Source organism: Scyliorhinus torazame, chromosome 16 (assembly GCF_047496885.1).
Source record: "Scyliorhinus torazame isolate Kashiwa2021f chromosome 16, sScyTor2.1, whole genome shotgun sequence".
NCBI classification, from domain to species: Eukaryota; Metazoa; Chordata; class Chondrichthyes; order Carcharhiniformes; family Scyliorhinidae; genus Scyliorhinus; species Scyliorhinus torazame.
The window spans coordinates 58,905,031-58,926,391 of record NC_092722.1 but is presented as its reverse complement, the minus strand read 5'-3'; the positions used below and the strand labels follow the sequence as shown (position 1 = coordinate 58,926,391).

The window sequence follows — 21,361 nt, the reverse complement described above, 5'->3', positions numbered from 1 at the left end:
TGTTGATAAACAGCACAGTGTGCGGATAAACAACACAGTGTGTGGATAAACAGCACAGTGTGCGGATAAACAGCACAGTGTGTGGATAAACAACACAGTGTGTGGATAAACAGCACAGTGTGCGGATAAACAACACAGTGTGTGGATAAACAGCAGTGTGCGGATAAACAGCACAGTGTGTGGATAAACAACACAGTGTGTGGATAAACAGCACAGTGTGTGGATAAACAACACAGTGTGTGGATAAACAGCACAGTGTGTGGATAAACAACACAGTGTGTAGATAAACAGCAGTGTGCGGATAAACAGCACAGTGTGTGGATAAACAACACAGTGTGTGGATAAACAACACAGTGTGCGGATAAACAGCACAGTGTCTGACTAAACAACACAGTGTGTGGATAAACAACACTGTGTGGATAAACGGCATAGTGTGTGGATAAACGACACAGTGTGTGGATAAACAACACAGTGTGGGATAAACGACACAGTGTCTGACTAAACAACAGTGTGTGGATAAACAACACTGTGTGGATAAACGGCATAGTGTGTGGATAAACAGCACAGTGTGTGGATAAACAACATCGTGTGTGGATAAACATCAAAGTGTGTGGATAAACAGCAGTGTGTGGATAAACAGTGTGTGGATAAATGGCACAGTGTGTGGATAAACAACACGGTGTGTGGATAAACGGCAGTGTGTAGATAAACAACAGTGTGTGGATAAACAACACAGTGTGTTTAGCGGTTGAATAAACTCGGTTTGTTCACACTGGAACGACGGAGGTTGGGGGGCGACCTGATAGAGGTCTACAAAATTATGAGGGGTATAGACAGAGTGGATAGTCAGAGGCTTTTTCCTAGGGTAGAGGGGTCAATTACGTGAATAGGATGGGAATAGAGGAATACGGACCCAGGAAGCGTAGAAGATTTTAGTTTAGATGGGCAGCATAGTCGGCACAGGCTTGGAGGTCCGAAGGGCCTGTTCCTGTGCTGTACATTTCTTTGTTCTTTGTGTGGATCAACAACAGTGTGTGGATAAACAGCACAGTGTGTGGATAAAGAACAGTGTGTGGATAAACAGCACAGTGTGTGGATAAACAACACAGTGTGCGGATAAACAACAGTGTGTGGATAAACTGCACAGTGTGTGGATAAACAGCAGTGTGCGGATAAACAGCACAGTGTCTGGATAAACAACACAGTGTGTGGATAAACAGCAGTGTGCGGATAAACAACAGTGTGTAGCTAAACAACAGTGTGTGGATAAACAGCACAGTGTGTGGATAAACAGCACAGTGTGTGGATAAACAGCATAGTGTGTGGATAAACAGCACAGTGTGTGGATAAACAACACAGTGTGTGGATAAACAACACAGTGTGTGGATAAACAACAGTGTGTGGATGAACAGCACAGTGTGTGGATAAACAACACAGTGTGTGGATAAACAACAGTGTGTGGATAAACAGCATAGTGTGTGGATAAACAGCATAGTGTGTGGATAAACAACACAGTGTGTGGATAAACAACAGTGTGTGGATAAACAGCACAGTGTGTGGATAAACAGCAGTGTGCGGATAAACAGCACAGTGTGTGGATAAGCAACACAGTGTGTGGATAATCAACACAGTGTGTGGATAAACAGCAGTGTGTGGATAAACAGCACAGTGTGTGGATAAACAGCAGTGTGCGGATAAACAGCACAGTGTGTGGATAAGCAACACAGTGTGTGGATAAACAACACAGTGTGTGGATAAACAACACAGTGTGCGGATAAACAGCACAGTGTGTGGATGAAAAACACAGTGTGCGGATAAACAGCACAGTGTGTGGATAAACAGCACAGTGTGTGGATAAACAGCACAGTGTGTGGATAAACAGCAGTGTGCGGATAAACAACACAGTGTGTGGATAAACAACACAGTGTGTGGATAAACAACAGTGTGCGGATAAACAACAGTGTGCGGATAAACAACACAGTGTGTGGATAAACAACACAGTGTGCGGATAAACAGCACAGTGTGTGGAAAAACAGCAGTGTGCGGATGAACAGCACAGTGTGTGGATAAACAACACAGTGTGCGGATAAACAACACAGTGTGTGGATAAACAACACAGTGTGCGGATAAACAGCACAGTGTGTGGATAAACAGCAGTGTGCGGATAAACAGCACAGTGTGTGGATAAACAACACAGTGTGTGGATAAACAACACAGTGTGTGGATAAGCAGCACAGTGTGCGGATAAACAACACAGTGTGTGGATAAACAGCACAGTGTGTGGATAAACAGCAGTGTGCGGATAAACAGCAGTGAGCGGAGAAACAACACAGTGTGTGGATAAACAACACAGTGTGTTGATAAACATCACAGTGTGTGGATAAACAGCACAGTGTGTGGATAAACAGCACAGTGTGTGGATAAACAACACAGTATGTGGATAACCAGCACAGTGTGTGGATAAACAGCATAGTGTGTGGATAAACAATTCAGTGTGTGGATAAACAACACAGTGTGCGGATAAACAACACAGTGTGTGGATAAACAGCACAGTGTGTGGATAAACAGCAGTGTGCGGATAAACAGCAGTGAGCGGAGAAACAACACAGTGTGTGGATAAACAACACAGTGTGTTGATAAACAGCACAGTGTGTTGATAAACAACACAGTGTGTGGATAAACAACACAGTGTGTGGATAAACAACACAGTGTGTGGATAAACAACACAGTGTGCGGATAAACAGCACAGTGTGTGGATAAACAGCTCAGTATGTGGATAAACAGTACAGTGTGTGGATAAACAGCAGTGTGCGGATAAACAGCACAGTGTGTGGATAAACAGCACAGTGTGTGGATAAACAACACAGTGTGTGGATAAACAGCACAGTGTGCGGATAAACAGCACAGTGTGTGGATAAACAACACAGTGTGTGGATAAACAACAGTGTGTGGATAAACAGCACAGTGTGTGGATAAACAGCAGTGTGCGGATAAACAGCACAGTGTGTGGATAAACAACACAGTGTGTGGATAAACAACAGTGTGTGGATAAACAACAGTGTGCGGATAAACAGCATAGTGTGCGGATAAACAGCACAGTGTGTGGATAAACAGCACAGTGTGTGGATAAATAGCACAGTGTGCGGATAAACAACAGTGTGTGGATAAACAGCACAGTGTGTGGATAAACAACACAGTGTGTGGATAAACAACAGTGTGTGGATAAACAACAGTGTGCGGATAAACAGCACAGTGTGTGGATAAACAGCACAGTGGGTGGATAAATAGCACAGTGTGCGGATAAACAACAGTGTGTGGATAAACAGCACAGTGTGTGGATAAACAGCACAGTGTGTGGATAAATAGCACAGTGTGCGGATAAACAACAGTGTGTGGATAAACAGCACAGTGTGTGGATAAACAGCACAGTGTGTGGATAAATAGCACAGTGTGCGGATAAACAGCAGTGTGCGGATAAACAGCACAGTGTGTGGATAAACAACACAGTGTGTGGATAAACAAAACAGTGTGTGGATAAACAGCACAGTGTGTGGTTAAACAGCACAGTGAGCGGATAAACAGCAGTGTGCGGATAAACAACAGTGTGTGGATAAACAACACAGTGTGTGGATAAACAACACAGTGTGCGGATAAACAGCACAGTGTGTGGATAAACAGCTCAGTGTGTGGATAAACAGCACAGTGTGTGGATAAACAGCAGTGTGCGGATAAACAGCACAGTGTGTGGATAAACAGCACAGTGTGTGGATAAACAACACAGTGTGTGGATAAACAACACAGTGTGTGGATAAACAACAGTGTGTGGATAAACAGCACAGTGTGTGGATAAACAGCAGTGTGCGGATAAACAGCACAGTGTGTGGATAAACAACACAGTGTGTGGATAAACAACAGTGTGTGGATAAACAACAGTGTGCGGATAAACAGCATAGTGTGCGGATAAACAGCACAGTGTGTGGATAAACAGCACAGTGTGTGGATAAATAGCACCGTGTGCGGATAAACAACAGTGTGTGGATAAACAGCACAGTGTGTGGATAAACAACACAGTGTGTGGATAAACAACAGTGTGTGGATAAACAACAGTGTGCGGATAAACAGCACAGTGTGTGGATAAACAACAGTGTGTGGATAAACAACAGTGTGCGGATAAACAGCATAGTGTGTGGATAAACAGCACAGTGTGTGGATAAACAGCAGTGTGTGGATAAACAGCACAGTGTGTGGATAAACAGCACAGTGTGTGGATAAACAGCAGTGTGCGGATAAACAGCACAGTGTGTGGATAAACAACACAGTGTGTGGATAAACAACAGTGTGTGGATAAACAGCACAGTGTGTGGATAAACAGCAGTGTGTGGATAAACAGCACAGTGTGTGGATAAACAACACAGTGTGTGGATAAACAACAGTGTGTGGATAAACAACAGTGTGCGGATAAACAGCATAGTGTGTGGATAAACAGCACAGTGTGTGGATAAACAACACAGTGTGCGGATAAACAGCACAGTGTGTGGATAAACAACACAGTGTGTGGATAAACAACAGTGTGTGGATAAACAACAGTGTGCGGATAAACAGCATAGTGTGCGGATAAACAGCACAGTGTGTGGATAAACAGCACAGTGTGTGGATAAATAGCACCGTGTGCGGATAAACAACAGTGTGTGGATAAACAGCACAGTGTGTGGATAAACAACACAGTGTGTGGATAAACAACAGTGTGTGGATAAACAACAGTGTGCGGATAAACAGCACAGTGTGTGGATAAACAACAGTGTGTGGATAAACAACAGTGTGCGGATAAACAGCATAGTGTGCGGATAAACAGCACAGTGTGTGGATAAACAGCACAGTGTGTGGATAAATAGCACAGTGTGCGGATAAACAACAGTGTGTGGATAAACAACAGTGTGTGGATAAACAACAGTGTGCGGATAAACAGCATAGTGTGCGGATAAACAGCACAGTGTGTGGATAAACAGCACAGTGTGTGGATAAATAGCACAGTGTGCGGATAAACAACAGTGTGTGGATAAACAGCACAGTGTGTGGATAAACAGCACAGTGTGTGGATAAATAGCACAGTGTGCGGATAAACAACAGTGTGTGGATAAACAGCACAGTGTGTGGATAAACAGCACAGTGTGTGGATAAATAGCACAGTGTGCGGATAAACAGCAGTGTGCGGATAAACAGCACAGTGTGTGGATAAACAACACAGTGTGTGGATAAACAAAACAGTGTGTGGATAAACAGCACAGTGTGTGGTTAAACAGCACAGTGAGCGGATAAACAGCAGTGTGCGGATAAACAACAGTGTGTGGATAAACAACACAGTGTGTGGATAAACAACACAGTGTGTGGATAAACAGCACAGTGTGTGGCTAAATAATTCAGTGTGTGGATAAACAGCACAGTGTGTGGATAAACAGCACAGTGTGTGGATAAACAGCACTGTGAGCGGAGAAACAACACAGTGTGTGGATAAACAACACAGTGTGTGGATAAACAACACACTGTGTGGATAAACAACACAGTGTGCGGATAAACAACACAGTGTGTGGATAAACAGCACAGTGTGTGGATAAACAACACAGTGTGCGGATAAACAGCACAGTGTGTGGATAAACAACACAGTGTGTGGATAAACAGCACAGTGTGTGGATAAACAGCACAGTGTGCGGATAAACAACACAGTGTGTGGATAAAGAGCACAGTGTGTGGGTAAACAGCAGTGTGCGGATAAACAGCACAGTGTGTGGATAAACAGCACAGTGTGTGGATAAACAGCAGTGTGCGGATAAACAGCACAGTGTGTGGATAAACAGCAGTGTGCGGATAAACAACACAGTGTGTGGATAAACAACACAGTGTGTGAATAAACAACACAGTGTGTGGATAAACAGCAGTGTGCGGATAAACAGCACAGTGTGTGGATAAACAACACAGTGTGTGGATAAACAACAGTGTGTGGATAAACAGCACAGTGTGTGGATAAACAGCAGTGTGCGGATAAACAGCACAGTGTGTGAATAAACAACACAGTGTGTGGATAAACAACAGTGTGCGGATAAACAGCACAGTGTGTGAATAAACAACACAGTGTGTGGATAAATAACAGTGTGTGGATAAACAGCACAGTGTGTGGATAAACAGCATAGTGTGTGGATAAACAGCAGTGTGCGGATAAACAACACAGTGTGTGGATAAACAACACAGTGTGTGGATAAACTGCACAGTGTGTGGATAAACAGCAGTGTGTGGATAAACAGCAGTGTGTGGATAAACAACAGTGTGTGGATAAACAACAGTGTGTGGATAAACAGCAGTGTGTGGATAAACAACAGTGTGTGGATAAACAACAGTGTGTGGATAAACAGCACAGTGTGTGGATAAACAGCAGTGTGCGGATAAACAGCAGAGTGTGTGAATAAACAACACAGTGTGTGGATAAACAGCAGTGTGCGGATAAACAGCACAGTGTGTGGATAAACAACACAGTGTGTGGATAAACAACAGTGTGTGGATAAACAACAGTGTGTGGATAAACAACAGTGTGCGGATAAACAGCACAGTGTGTGGATAAATAGCACAGTGTGTGGATAAACAACACAGTGTGTGGATAAACAACAGTGTGTGGATAAACAGCACAGTGTGTGGATAAACAGCACAGTGTGTGGATAAATAGCACAGTGTGCGGATAAACAACAGTGTGTGGATAAACAGCACAGTGTGTGGATAAACAGCACAGTGTGTGGATAAATAGCACAGTGTGCGGATAAACAGCAGTGTGCGGATAAACAGCACAGTGTGTGGATAAACAACACAGTGTGTGGATAAACAAAACAGTGTGTGGATAAACAGCACAGTGTGTGGTTAAACAGCACAGTGAGCGGATAAACAGCAGTGTGCGGATAAACAACAGTGAGTGGATAAACAACACAGTGTGTGGATAAACAACACAGTGTGTGGATAAACAGCACAGTGTGTGGCTAAATAATTCAGTGTGTGGATAAACAGCACAGTGTGTGGATAAACAGCACAGTGTGTGGATAAACAGCACTGTGAGCGGAGAAACAACACAGTGTGTGGATAAACAACACAGTGTGTGGATAAACAACACACTGTGTGGATAAACAACACAGTGTGTGGATAAACAACACAGTGTGTGGATAAACAGCACAGTGTGTGGATAAACAACACAGTGTGCGGATAAACAGCACAGTGTGTGGATAAACAACACAGTGTGTGGATAAACAGCACAGTGTGTGGATAAACAGCACAGTGTGCGGATAAACAACACAGTGTGTGGATAAAGAGCACAGTGTGTGGGTAAACAGCAGTGTGCGGATAAACAGCACAGTGTGTGGATAAACAGCACAGTGTGTGGATAAACAGCAGTGTGCGGATAAACAGCACAGTGTGTGGATAAACAGCAGTGTGCGGATAAACAACACAGTGTGTGGATAAACAACACAGTGTGTGAATAAACAACACAGTGTGTGGATAAACAGCAGTGTGCGGATAAACAGCACAGTGTGTGGATAAACAACACAGTGTGTGGATAAACAACAGTGTGTGGATAAACAGCACAGTGTGTGGATAAACAGCAGTGTGCGGATAAACAGCACAGTGTGTGAATAAACAACACAGTGTGTGGATAAACAACAGTGTGCGGATAAACAGCACAGTGTGTGATTAAACAACACAGTGTGTGGATAAATAACAGTGTGTGGATAAACAGCACAGTGTGTGGATAAACAGCATAGTGTGTGGATAAACAGCAGTGTGCGGATAAACAACACAGTGTGTGGATAAACAACACAGTGTGTGGATAAACTGCACAGTGTGTGGATAAACAGCAGTGTGTGGATAAACAGCAGTGTGTGGATAAACAACAGTGTGTGGATAAACAACAGTGTGTGGATAAACAGCAGTGTGTGGATAAACAGTGTGTGGATAAACAACAGTGTGTGGATAAACAGCACAGTGTGTGGATAAACAGCAGTGTGCGGATAAACAGCACAGTGTGTGAATAAACAACACAGTGTGTGGATAAACAGCAGTGTGCGGATAAACAGCACAGTGTGTGGATAAACAACACAGTGTGTGGATAAACAACAGTGTGTGGATAAACAACAGTGTGCGGATAAACAGCATAGTGTGCGGATAAACAGCACAGTGTGTGGATAAATAGCACAGTGTGTGGATAAACAACACAGTGTGTGGATAAACAGCAGTGTGTGGATAAACAGCAGTGTGCGGATAAACAGCAGTGTGTGGATAAACAGCACAGTGTGTGGATAAACAACACAGTGTGCGGATCAACAGCAGTGTGCGGATAAACAGCACAGTGTGTGGATAAACAACACAGTGTGTGGATAAACAAAACAGTGTGTGGATAAACAGCACAGTGTGTGGTTAAACAGCACAGTGAGCGGATAAACAGCAGTGTGTGGATAAACAACACAGTGTGTGGATAAACAACACAGTGTGTGGATAAACAACGCTGTGTGTGGATAAACAGCACAGTGTGTGGATAAACAACACAGTGTGTGGATAAACAGCACAGTGTGTGGATAAACAGCACAGTGTGTGGATAAACAACACAGTGTGTGGATAAACAGCACAGTGTGTGGATAAACAACAGTGTTTGGATAAACAACACAGTGTATGGATAAACAACACAGTGTGTGGATAAACGGCACAGTGTGTGGATAAACAGCACAGTGTGTGGATAAACAGCACAGTGTGTGGATAAACAACACAGTGTGTGGATAAACATCACAGTGTATGGATAAACAAAACAGTGTGTGGATAAACAGCACAGTGTGTGGATAAACAACACAGTGTGTGGATAAACAGCAGTGTGTGGATAAACAACACAGTGTGTGGATAAACAACACAGTGTGTGGATAAACGGCACAGTGTGTGGATAAACAGCACAGTGTGTGGATAAACAGCAGTGTGTGGATAAAAAACACAGTGTGTGGATAAACATCACAGTGTATGGATAAACAAAACAGTGTGTGGATAAACAGCACAGTGTGTGGATAAACAACACAGTGTGTGGATAAACAACACAGTGTGTGGATAAACAGCACAGTGTGTGGATAAACAGCACAGTGTGTGGATAAACAACAGTGTGTGGATAAACAACACAGTGTGTGGATAAACAAAACAGTGTGTGGATAAACAGCACAGTGTGTGGATAAACAACACAGTGTGTGGATAAACATCACAGTGTATGGATAAACAAAACAGTGTGTGGATAAACAACACAGTGTGTGGATAAACATCACAGTGTATGGATAAACAAAACAGTGTGTGGATAAACAGCACAGTGTGTGGATAAACAGCACAGTGTGTGGATAAACAACACAGTGTGTGGATAAACAACACAGTGTGTGGATAAACAGCACAGTGTGTGGATAAACAACAGTGTGTGGATAAACAGCAGTGTGCGGATAAACAACACAGTGTGTGGATAAAGAGCACAGTGTGTGGATAAACAGCAGTGTGTGGATAAACAGCACAGTGTGTGGATAAACAGCACAGTGTGTGGATAAACAACACAGTGTGTGGATAAACAGCACAGTGTGTGGATAAACAGCAGTGTGTGGATAAACCGCACAGTGCGGTTGAGCAGAATTCGGGCATACCACCAGAACAGTGCACTGCCATGTCCTGGGTCAACAGTGGGAGGCTAGGGTTGGCACAGATCGGGTTCACAGAGTTAAAAGCGGGGAGACATTGGCTGTCAGGAAGGTGATGGCGAAGGAGCAGGTAGGCAGCAATTTGCTGGAATCTTTAACGGAATTTTTTCAGTCGTCTTCAAGGGACCCTTTAAGGTCCACCGCCAGGTGGCCCAGCATCACAAGTGTGGTGCACATGCCACCCAGGAGCTCAGGCTCCACCCAGGGGCTCAGGCACCACCCATGGGCTCAGGCACCACCCAGAGGTGCACTCTAATGGCATCAACGTCCCAGAAGATATACAGGAAACTGAAACATTGAAACAAGACCGACAGCAGTTTTGAACAAGGTGTCCATTCAGGGCCACTAAACAGTCGAGTCGGACATAACCCGGGCAGCTAATGGCCGGCAGAATATAATTTTTTTAATTTCACCTGCCCGCTGCCCCGATTGTCAGCACAGACGGACAGGCAGGTGGACAAGTGAAACCACCCCCGACATCTCAAAATGTGTGCTCCTCTAAACACAGGCTGAGCATTAAAAGAAGCTCCATTGACAAAGAGCCTCTTGTCGAGTGATTCGGAGCCGGACCCCGATTCCAGTCAAACAGCAGCCAATTCATTCACGGCTGCTAATCGGCCACACAAACTTGGCGCTGTCGCCCCTCGCAGATATCTTCTATGAAACAACAGGTTTCTTCATCTCTCTACATTTTTAATTCTGCTGCAGGGATCGCAGGATCTTTCCAGTGGCGCAAAGAGTTTGTAAATTCAAAGCCTTTGTAAATTCTGACTTTGAGACGCGACGTGGTGAGTGGAAACAGGGGTAATTATTTGTTTTGTTCAATTGTGCAGAGCTACGATCGCCCTTTGGGAGTATTACTCTGCCAAGATCATCTTTATATCAGCTAGCAGGCCTCCAAGGACAAATGCACTGCTGCCTATGGAGTCCAAGGCACGGCCCCACCAGACCATTAAAGAGACGCGGTATTTTGTGATCTCGCCTCATTTCAAGTTGGGGGGCAGGAGGATTGGGGAGGAATGCAGAAGAGGTACTTGTCATGATATTCAGATAAACATATCATGGTGCAAACACACATACACACTGATGGACAGATCAACGGACCAATCAACACACACGCAACATCACAGCCAATCACCAGTGAGAGCACACGCACTATAAAACGGGGAACACCACAGTTCCCGCTCATTCCAGCAGGAGACAGCTCAGGGCACAGAGCTCACAGCGTGCCACTCAGACATACACCATTGTTGAGTGCCTCTCTAAGGTAGTGTTAGGGCTAGGTCCACAGGTTAACGGGTAAAGTACGAACCACAGTCATACGTTTACAGATGTTGTTATGAAGAGTAATAAAACAGCGTTGTACCATCTACAACCGTGTTGGTTTGTTTGTATAGCGGAACACCTAACACGACAGTACTATGATTTAAAACTGTAAAGGTTATAAGGGGAGAGGAGCTTTGTGGTGATATTACTGGACTAATAATCCTGAAGTGGCACAGTGGTTAGCACTGTTGCCTCACAGCGCCGGGGACCCGGGATCGATTCCGACCTCGGGTGGCTGTGTGGAGTTTGCACGTTCTCCCCGTGTCTGAATGGGTTTCCTCCGGGTGCTCCGGTTTCCTCCCAGGGTCCAAAGCTGAATTCTCCGCCGTGGGGATGCTCCGTTTTGACGGCAGCCTTGGGGTTTCCCGATGGCATGGGGCTGCCCCACAGTGGGAAACCCATTGACCTGCCGTCGAAATGAAAAATCCCAACGGCGTGCTGAGCCAGGGGCAGAATTTTCCGTAATCAGCGCGATGTCCGCCGACAGGCGCCAAAAATGGCGCAAAATCAGTCCGGCATCGCGCCGCCCCAAAGGTGCGGAATCCTCCGCATCTTGAGGGGCCGAGCCCTAACCTTGAGGGGCTAGGCCCGCGCCGGACTGATTTCCGCCCTGCCAGCTGGCGGGAAAGGCCTTTGGTGCCCCGCCAGCTGGCGTGAAACTGATATTGCCGGGCAGCGCATGCACGGGAGCGTTAGCGGCCGCTCATGCACAGTGGAGGGGGTCTCTTCTGCCTCCGCCATGGTGGAGACCGTGGAGAAGGCGGAAGGAAAAGAGTGCCCCCACGGCACAGGCCCGCCCGCGGATCGGTGGGCCCCGATCGCGGGCCAGATCACCTCGCGCGCCCCCCAGGACCCCGGAGCCCGCCCGCACCGCCTTGTCCCGCCGGTAAGAGAGGTGGTTTAATCCACGCCGGCGGGACAGGCATTCTAGCAGCGGGACTTCGGCCCATCCGGGCCGGAGAATCGCTGGGGGGGTGTGGGCCGCCAACCGGCGCGGCCCGATTCATGCCAGCCCCCGGCGATTCTCCGACCCGGCGGGGGGTCGGAGAATCTCGCCCCAGAAATCTGGCGAGGTGGGACGGTGAAACCCACCCGTGCAGTTTAGGTGGATTGGCCAAGCTAAAATTGTCCCTCAGTGTTCAACGGTCAGTTGGGGTCATAGGGGAAAGGGCAGCGGAGGGGCCTAGGTAGGGTGCTCTTTCAGAGGGTGGGTGCAGGTTCTGCACTGTGGAGAATCTATGATAAGCCTGGACTAATGCTCCAGAGGCATGAGTTTAAATCCTACTGTGGAAACGTGGGAGAATTTAAATTCAATTAATTATTAAATCTGGAATAACACGCTAGCCTCATTAATAATGAAACAATTGGAAGGTCCTCCAGGGGAGGAAGTCTGCTGACCAAACCCAGCCTGCCAAAAAGTGACTCCAAACTGAGGACAATTATCTGCCCCCCTCAAGGCCATAGCAGCCCCGTGGATGCATCTGCACCACATGGGCTGCAGCAGGTCAAGAAAGTAGATCAACACCATTTTCTCAATTAGGGAAGGGCAATAAATACTGGCCAAGTGATACTCACAAGTTTAAACAAAAACAGATTTTGCTCAATGGGCAAAACAGGGGCCTGCTAATTAAGCCTCTGGGGGAACCAAATCTCTATAATTTCCACTAATCAGGCTGTTGGAGACATGTTCACCCAGCACAGGTTTGTCTCCCTGGGGCATTGCCTGGGAAGCCAGCACAAAATACTGGACAGCAGGATGTCAGAGAGACTCGTGCATACTCGGTTAAGAGGCCTACCCAATTAAGGATGGGTCAGGGACTTGCAAAGTCATTTCAGATGGTTGTTATTTAATCTTTGGGCGGTTCTTCAGGGAGGGGGGAAGGGAGGGAGGGAGGCAGGGAAAGAAGGAGGAAGGGAGGGAAAGAGGGAAGTGTTGTGTTATGCTGCTTCGGATAACACAGGCTGCTACTTAATGCAGTCTTAACTAAGGGATGCTCCAGACTCTGAAATGAGTTCAACGTGTTTATTGAACTATTAACACAGTTCTCAAATGAGGTCGACTCTCTGCTAATCTAACTGCAGTAACTCAGTCTAACTGTACCAGCTTGCTCGAAGCCACGTGCTGGGGTGTGATGCTGCTGATCAACCCTGTCTAACTCTCTAGATGTCTGTCTGTGGAAAGAGGCAGGGTGTGAGTGCCTCATCCCATTTATAGTGTTTATGTCATGCCCCCTTGTGGTGATGCCACCTCTGAGTGTCCTGACTGCCCATTGGTTGTGTCCTATTCTGAGTGTTCATTGGTTGCATGTTTGCATATCATGACAGGAAGGAGGGAGGGAAGGAGGGAGGGAGGGAGGAAAGGAGGGAGGGAGGGAGGAAAGGAGGGAGGGAGTGAGGGAGTGCATTCCTTTGAGCTGGGTTTCCTCAGTCTAAGGATCAGAAAAATGGACAGGAGGATGCAAATGGCCCTGTCCTACCTCGCTTTCATGATCCCCAGGTTCTGCATCAAATCCAAATACAGACTCAGAGCACCCCCTCAGGAGAGCCCTAGCAAAGACAGGGCAGTGCGGTAGAGGCTGGATAATGGGTGTTTCCCAAGAATTATAGCATTATCTAGGGAAGGGATTCCTGTGATGTTAACACACACACAAACTCATACACAGACACACAAATCCATCCAAAACATGCAGAAGCCATGTGATATTCAGTTTAGTTTGATATAGTGATTAAAAGAACAAATCAGAAACTCATTGAATGAGAATTGATTGGGGATAACCATTAAATCAGGCAACAAGCTAGAAAAGGTTCCAAGATGATCAGCTCTTCACACCAGCTAAGTTCCTCTTTCCGAGGGGAAGGGGGGGAGACAGTGAATCCTGGGGAGGGGTGAGACAGAGAGTCCTGGGGGGGGGGGGGGGTTGTGGAGACAGGGAGCCCTGGGGATGTGGCGGCGACAGGGAATTCTGGGAGGGCGGGACAGAGAGTCCTGGGGGGGGGGGGGGGGGGGGGGGGGGGGGGGGGACACACAGATTTTCTCCCCTTCTCTGTCCCCTAGAGCGGCCCCCTAGTTTTAAAACAGTGCCCCCCCCCCCCCCCGTTCTTGATTCACCTGTACAAGGAAACATCCTTTACACATCCAGCTTGTCCAGACCGTTCAAGATCGTATATACTTCCGTCAAGTCACCCTGACTCTTCTAAACTCCAGTGAACCGAGGCCAACCTGACCAACCTTGCCTCATAAAACAACCCACTCATTCCAAGTATTAGTCTAGTAAATCTCTGCTGAACCACCTCCACCGCATTTACATCCTTCCTTAAATAAGGAGACCAAAGCTGCACTCCGTATTGGTCTCACCAATACCCCTGTATAACTGAAGCACAACTTCTTTACTTTTATGTTCAATTGCCCTTGTAATAAGTGAATGGGTGATTTGGCTGAGCGCCAAATTCTCCGTCCTCGCTGGCAGTGGTACAGGGGCAGACTCGGAACGGAGAACCCCGGCCTAGCATTCTGCAGCTTTACTCCATTAGGTAACACTTTTTTATTCTTCCTTCCAAAGTGAACAGCTTCACAGTTTCCTCACATTATTACTCCATCTGCCAGATTCTTCGGGGAGTCAGCAGAACACACAGTAATATGGGGACATGGGACAGACAGACATAGGGCACTAATAAAAGGAGAAAAAGTACAAAGAGGAGAGATGGACATCAGGGGCATGATTTTTCCGCCTGGTCGACGCACGTGTAAATCCTGTTATGGCCGCTAACTCTCGCGAGAGGGCTATAACTGGATTTGCGCCGGCAAAATCTCCCGGCCCCTCTCGCCGGTGATGTTAATTTAGATATATTTAAACATCATTAAACAACTTTACGCCATACACCCATGTGACTCTATTCCCCCCACCCCCACCAGCGACATGGCGTCACCCCAGCGCAATTCATGACTGGTTGTCATTTTCGAAAACCGGTCACAATGGCCACACTAGGGGTGCCGCGGTACCCGGAGGCCTGGGACTGAGGACTGAGGCTGGGCAGTGCCCCCTGTCACCTTGACAATGCCCATGGCACTGCCCTGGCACTGAGAACAGGCAGTGCCAGGGAGCAAACCCTTCTCCAATGGGGGAGTGTGATTCCCTTTATGTGTGGTGCGGGGGAAGAGGGGTGCATGCTAGAAAACATGCAACGTGAGGGGAGAAGGGTGGTGAGTGCCCCCTTTTTACGTGGTGAGGTGTGGTGGGCAGTCGTCCCAAAGCTTGAGGTGGGGGGTTGGGGAGGTACTATATATTTAGCACAGATTGGGTCGCCCTTTAAAGATGGTGGCCCAATCTCAGCAGCCAGGCTTGGCCCACCAGAGTGCCAGCGTAAACCATGCCCACCAATGCCCACTCTGACAAAGTGTCACAAGATCCTGGACAGAGAACTTGGCTGTTTCTCTAGGGTAAACACGCTGGTGTTCAGCCAGAACCTGACACAGCCATTGTTTCTGGAAAATTCCGCCCCACGTCCCTGGTGCCTGGACTGTATGGAATTCAGGACAGGATGATCGCAGCATTGAGCTAGCATATAAACTAGATGCAAAGTAAGATTTGATGTGAGTAAAGTTACCTCGATACCAGGAATGTTATAAACAAGTTGCTGAGCAATATCTTTACAGCCTTGTTCCAGTGCCTCAAGCGGCATGTCTGAGTCTGCGTACCAGTCCCTATTGACCGAGTGAGCATAGGAAGCGCTGGGCGTGGCATGCTGTACCCGTGTGGTAGTTACGACACCCGTGGATTTGCCTGTGGAGAAAATTAAAACACAAAGAGAGATGAGTAACTCCTCGAAAACAGCCTTTAACTGATCACTGCATTCTTCAAACTCTATCCCTTTGTCGATCCCATTTTAATGGCCCCATCATTGGCAACTGTGCCATTAGCTGCCTGTGCACTGAGCTCAGAAATTCCTGCCGTAACCTACCTAACAGCTTCCACATCATGAGCGGGATTCTCCGGCCCCATGCCGGGTCGGCGCGAATCCCGCCCTGCCGCCCCACCGCTGGCTGCCGTATTCTCTCGACGCTAGTCGGGGGCCGTTGGCAGCAGCCCTTCCGGGCAATTCTCCGGGCCACGATGGGCCGAGCGGCCGTCCGTTTATGGCCAGTCCCGCCGGCGTGGATCAGACATGGTCCCACCTGGCGGGACCTAGCGGGTAAGTCGGCTGGTGCGGTCCTCGGGGGGGGCGTGGGGGGATCCGACCCCGGGAGTGCCCCCACGGTGGCCTGGCCCGCGATCGGGGCCCACCGATCTGTGGGCGGGCCTGTGCCGTGGGGGCACTCCTTCCTTCCGCGCCGGCCCCTGTAGGGCTCCGCCATGGCCGGCGCGGAGAAGACAACCCTCTGCGCATGCGCCAGAATATGCCGGCCGGTCTGCGCATGCGCGGAACCACGCCGGCGGTTCTGCACATGCGCGAGATCACGCCAGCCATTCGGCGCATGCGCTAATTTGTGCAGTCCCTTCGGCGCCGGCTGGCGCGACACCAACCCCTTCGGCGTCCACCTAGATCCCAAAAGTGCGGAGAAGAATTCTGCACTTTCGGGGGCTGTTGACGCCGAGTGGTTTGCGCCGGTTTTCCCGCCGGCATGGGGACTTGGTCCCCACACAAGAGAATCCCGCCTCCCTTGTCAGCAGATACATGGGAGCACCATGTTATCCTCAAAGTCACTCACCATCCTGACTTGGAAACATATCACCCTTCCTTCACTGCCGCTGGGTCAAAATCCTGGAACTCCCTCCCTAACAGCACAGTGGGTGTACCTACACCGCAGGGACTGCAGCGGTTCAAGAAGACCAGAGAGGAAATTTCTTGACACAGAGGGTGGTTTTCATCTGGAACGGGGCAGTAGTAGAGGCGGGTACAATTTTACCTTTAAAAAGTAGTTAGACCGTTACATGGGCAGGGTGGTATAGAGGAATACGGGCCAAATGCGGGTAAGTGGGACTAGCTTCGTGATAGAGACTGGGCGGCATGGACAAGCTGGGCCGAAGGGCCTGTTTCCATGCTGAAAACATCTATCTATCTATCTATAAGCTATTGCTGTAATCTACCCGTGCGATTCTGCTGTTGTTTAACACCTGCCATCTGTAACCCGATGATCAGAAGGAGGTTACCAGCCAGTGCAGTAACCAGCCGATGAAGAAGCAGCAAAACAGTTTGGATTGGGTGGAGATTCTGGCGGGGTCTAGGGTGTTGGTGGTGGGGGTGCAGGAATCAGAGGCATTGATGTTGGACGCTGAGGGCCTGGACAGTGGAGTTCATGGTAGTGCTTGGATAGTGGAGTTGGGCGGTGGCCTTTTGAACGTAGGTACTGAGGAAAAGGCCACTCAGCCCCTCAAGCACCGATTGCCATTTGTGAAAGACAGTTCCAAAATTCCAGCAGCCTTTATGTGCAGAAGCGCTTCCATCTCTCCTCACTGCTGAAAGGTCAGATTCCTTTGGGAATTAACGGGTGCGAGGTAAGATAGAAATCATCATAATGCAGCTCAGAAAGGAATGGGGTTTTGTTACGTGAGCAGTAATTTGCCATTCAAAAAAAGAAAAATCAGCAGTTACGTACATTAAACAGGAGAATTTAAGAACCATTTTTGCACACCATCCTGACTTGGAAACATATCGCCATTCCTTCACTGTCCCTGGGGCAAAATCCTGGAACTCCCTCCCTAACAGCACAGTGGGTGTACCTACACCTCAAAGACTGCAGTGGTTCAAGAAGGCAACTCACCACCACCTTCTGAAGGGCAACTAGGACGGACAATAAATGCTGGCCTAACCAGCGATGCCCCTATCCCATAAATGATTTTTTTTTAAAAGGTTGACGTGGTGACATATACAGCGGGATTCTCCGACCACCCCATCGGGTCGGAGAATCCCCAGGGGGGCGGCGCGATGCCGGCTGCCGTATTCTCAGGCGCCTGTTTTCGGGCGGGGTTCACGCCATGTCGGTCAGGAGCTGTTGGCAGCGGCCTCTCCGGCAATTCTCCGGGCCCCGATGGGCCGAGCGGCCGTCCGTTTTTGGCCAGTCCCACGGGCGTGGATTAGACATGGTCCCACACGGAGGGACCTGGCAGTTAAGTCGGCTGGGGCGGTCCTCGGGGTCCTCTAAGGAAAGATGCGCTGGCCTTGGAAAGGGTCCAGAGTAGGTTCACAAGAATGATCACTGGAATCAAGAGCTTGTTGTATGAGGAACGGTTGAGGACTCTGGGTCTGTACTCATTGGAGTTTAGAGAATGAGGGGGGATCTTATTGAAATTTGCAGGATACTGCGAGGCCTGGATAGAGTGGACGTGGAGAGGATGTTTCCACTTGTAGGAAAAACTAGAACCAGAGGACACAATCTCTGACTAAAGGGACGATCCTTTAAAACAGTGATGAGGAGGAATTTCTTCAGCCAAAGGGTGGTGAATCTGTGGAACTCTTTGCCGCAGAAGTCTGTGGAGGCCAAATCACTGACTGCCTTTAAGACAGAGATCGATAGGTTCTTGATTAATAAGGGGATCAGGGGTTATGGGGAGAAGGCAGGAGAATGGGGATGAGAAAAATATCAGCCATGATTGAATGGCGGAGCAGACTTGATGGGCCGAGTGGCCTAATACTGCTCCTTATGTCTGATGGTCTTATGCATGAGTCACAAAACGTTAGCATGCAGGTATAGCATGTAGTCAAGAAGGCTCATGGAATGGCATCCTTTATTACAAGATGAATTGAACATAAAAATGAGGAAGTTACACTTCAGTTCCATAGGGTTGTGGTGAGACAGCCCAGTGCAGGAGGTTTTCCAATAGTGGAGGTGGCTCGCTATTGACCACGAGCGGGATATTCCGATCCCACCGAAGTCACTGGCCATTTGCGTTGCTCACTGACTATGCCACCAGGGAAACCGTCACAGAGGGGGTCCCCTTCGGCAGGACCGGAAGATCACGCCAGCAGGAAGGCCTGGAAAACCCCGGCCTTTGTGTTGTGAAAGGCGCAGTATGAAATCTTAAAGTCTCCTCTTGTTCTTGCAACTGAGATATTTGAAATAAGAAATGGCTCATCAACATCTACATGCCAAATTGGGAAAGACCCGCATGGCAGATTAAGGCATCACAGATATCCCACAGCTGCGGAAAAGATGCTTTCACAATGGACCACAAAATGTGTCATCGCTCATTCAGGAAAACCCACAACATTCAAGTAAACAGCCTCTTGAGAACCACAGCAACTTTACCACAAGTAAGTAAAAATTACTGGGATGGATATTGGTGTAGATACCGCCTTGAGTTCAGGGACATCAGTCACCTCAATAAATGGATTATAGACTAACGTAGACTCGCACTATCCAATATCTGGTTGCAACAATAGTACACCTCGGAGTGGCACGGTGGCGCAGTGGTTGGCAATCTAGGGACCTGGGTTCAATTGCAGCCTTGGGTGATTGTGTGGAGTTTGCTTGTTCTCCCCATGCCTGCATGGGTTTCCACTGGGTGTCCCAGTTTCCTCCCAGTCCAAAAATATGCAGTTTAGGTGGATTAGCCATGCACAAATTGCCCCTTAGTGTCCAATGATGTGCAGGTTAGGTGGGGTTACAAAGATAGGGTGGGGGATTGTCTAGGTAGGGCGGCTCCTTCAGAGGGTCAGTGCAAGCTCGATGGACTGAATAGCCTCCTTCTGCACTGTAGGAATTCTATGACATGTCCTCACATATTCAGAAGTTCAAGGTAGGGGGTTCAAATCTCTTGCTTGGGATTGAGCACAAAAGGACTGACACTCCAGTGCAGCACCGAGGGCACGCTGCAGTATCAGAGGTGCCTTCGTTTGGGTGAGTCATTAAACCGAGGTCTCATCGTCCTGTTTGGCAGGATGCAAAAGTCCCCATGGCACTCTCTCCTAGGTGAGCAAGGGAGTTATCCCTGGCCAGTATGTAATCTTCAATCGACACCACAAAAGCAGACTATATGGTCATTTCAACATTACTGGTTGTGGGAGCTTGCTATGCACAAGTTGGCTGCCATGTTTCAATGGTGACTACACTTCAAAAATAATTTCAATGGCTGTAAAATGCTTTGAGATATTTGGTAGTCATGAACAATGCTTTATAGGTGAAGTAGAACCTACCAGACCTGCTCTACCAATTACCAGAGACAGTCCAACACAGAATTCCTTCAGTGATTACTGAGATAGCAAGTGAATTGTTTATCATTTCGGGTTGCGAGGGAAACAACATCAATGCCAAGATCTTTAATAGTTTCACCAGTTTTGAACAACAATGCCACAAAAGCAACTCGATCCAAAGGTGACGGTGCAAAATGGTTTACAAAGAGTCCCAAAACATGACAGTCAACCATGAGACCAATATTGACCAATGTAACTTCAGAGTTACCCCCCCCTCCCCCATTCCCCATGTTTCTTCCATTCCCTCCATTTCCCCTACTTCTCCCATTTCCCCCAATCCCTCTTTTTCTCCCATTCCCTCTTTTTCCGCCATTCCCCATATTTTCCCAAACCCCCTTTTCCCCAATTCTTCCCATTCCCTCATCCCCCTATTTCTCCAGTTCCCCCTATTCCCCCCCCATTTCTCCAATTTCTCCCATTCCCCCTATTTCTCCCTATTTCCCCAGTTCCTCCCATTCCCCATCCCTATTTCTTCTATTCCCCCCATTTCTCCTATTCCTCAATTTCTCAGATTTCTCCCATTCCCGTCCTTTCTCCCGTTGCTCCTATTTCTCCCATTTCTCCTATTTCCCCCATCCACCTTCCACTCGTTCTCATTTTGGAAATTTTAGACTGTATTTTCCTCATGCTTTTTCACCACTCCAGTTTCATGTCCTTTAATTGATACCTGTGGCTGAGTTATTGGCTCTGATGGTTTGAGTTCCACGCCAGACATTATCTAGTTGGACTTGTCAGCACAGTAAATGAGCGGGTGCAGCACTGTTGAAGGGGCCAAGTCTGGACAATTTACAAACATAATGGGCGGGGCTCCTGCCCCCATCCCCAGACACAATAAGTTTTGCCATGCAGGATAAGGATACAAGTAGTGAGCCTGAACCCTGATCTGGCTGGCTCTATGGTGAGGGTATGGCAGCTTATGTCTCCCCACAATCTTCACCGAGTTGGACCAGCTTCTAGATGACTCATGGATCATGGCTCATCAGGCAAGTCATGGTCCGTGTTCTTGAATCGGCGACCTTTTGATGGGTAGGCTGAAAATAATTTGCCCATGTCCTCTCATGTCCCTTCCATGCCCCTCCCCATGACACTTTCATGGCCTCCATGTC

At 47.8% G+C, this 21,361-nt stretch overlaps 1 protein-coding gene across 5 annotated transcripts in view; it reads right to left on the bottom strand.

Annotated features, from left to right (window-relative positions):
- The window catches only part of alpl (alkaline phosphatase, biomineralization associated), a 130,343-nt gene that overhangs the window by 41,049 nt on the left and 67,933 nt on the right, over window positions 1-21,361 (bottom strand). For all 5 annotated transcript variants that reach the window (XM_072478549.1, XM_072478547.1, XM_072478552.1 and 2 more), the window contains one exon: window positions 15,672-15,847. In XM_072478549.1, coding sequence (XP_072334650.1) covers window positions 15,672-15,847 — 176 coding nt within the window. The remainder of the gene's footprint in view (window positions 1-15,671; window positions 15,848-21,361) is intronic.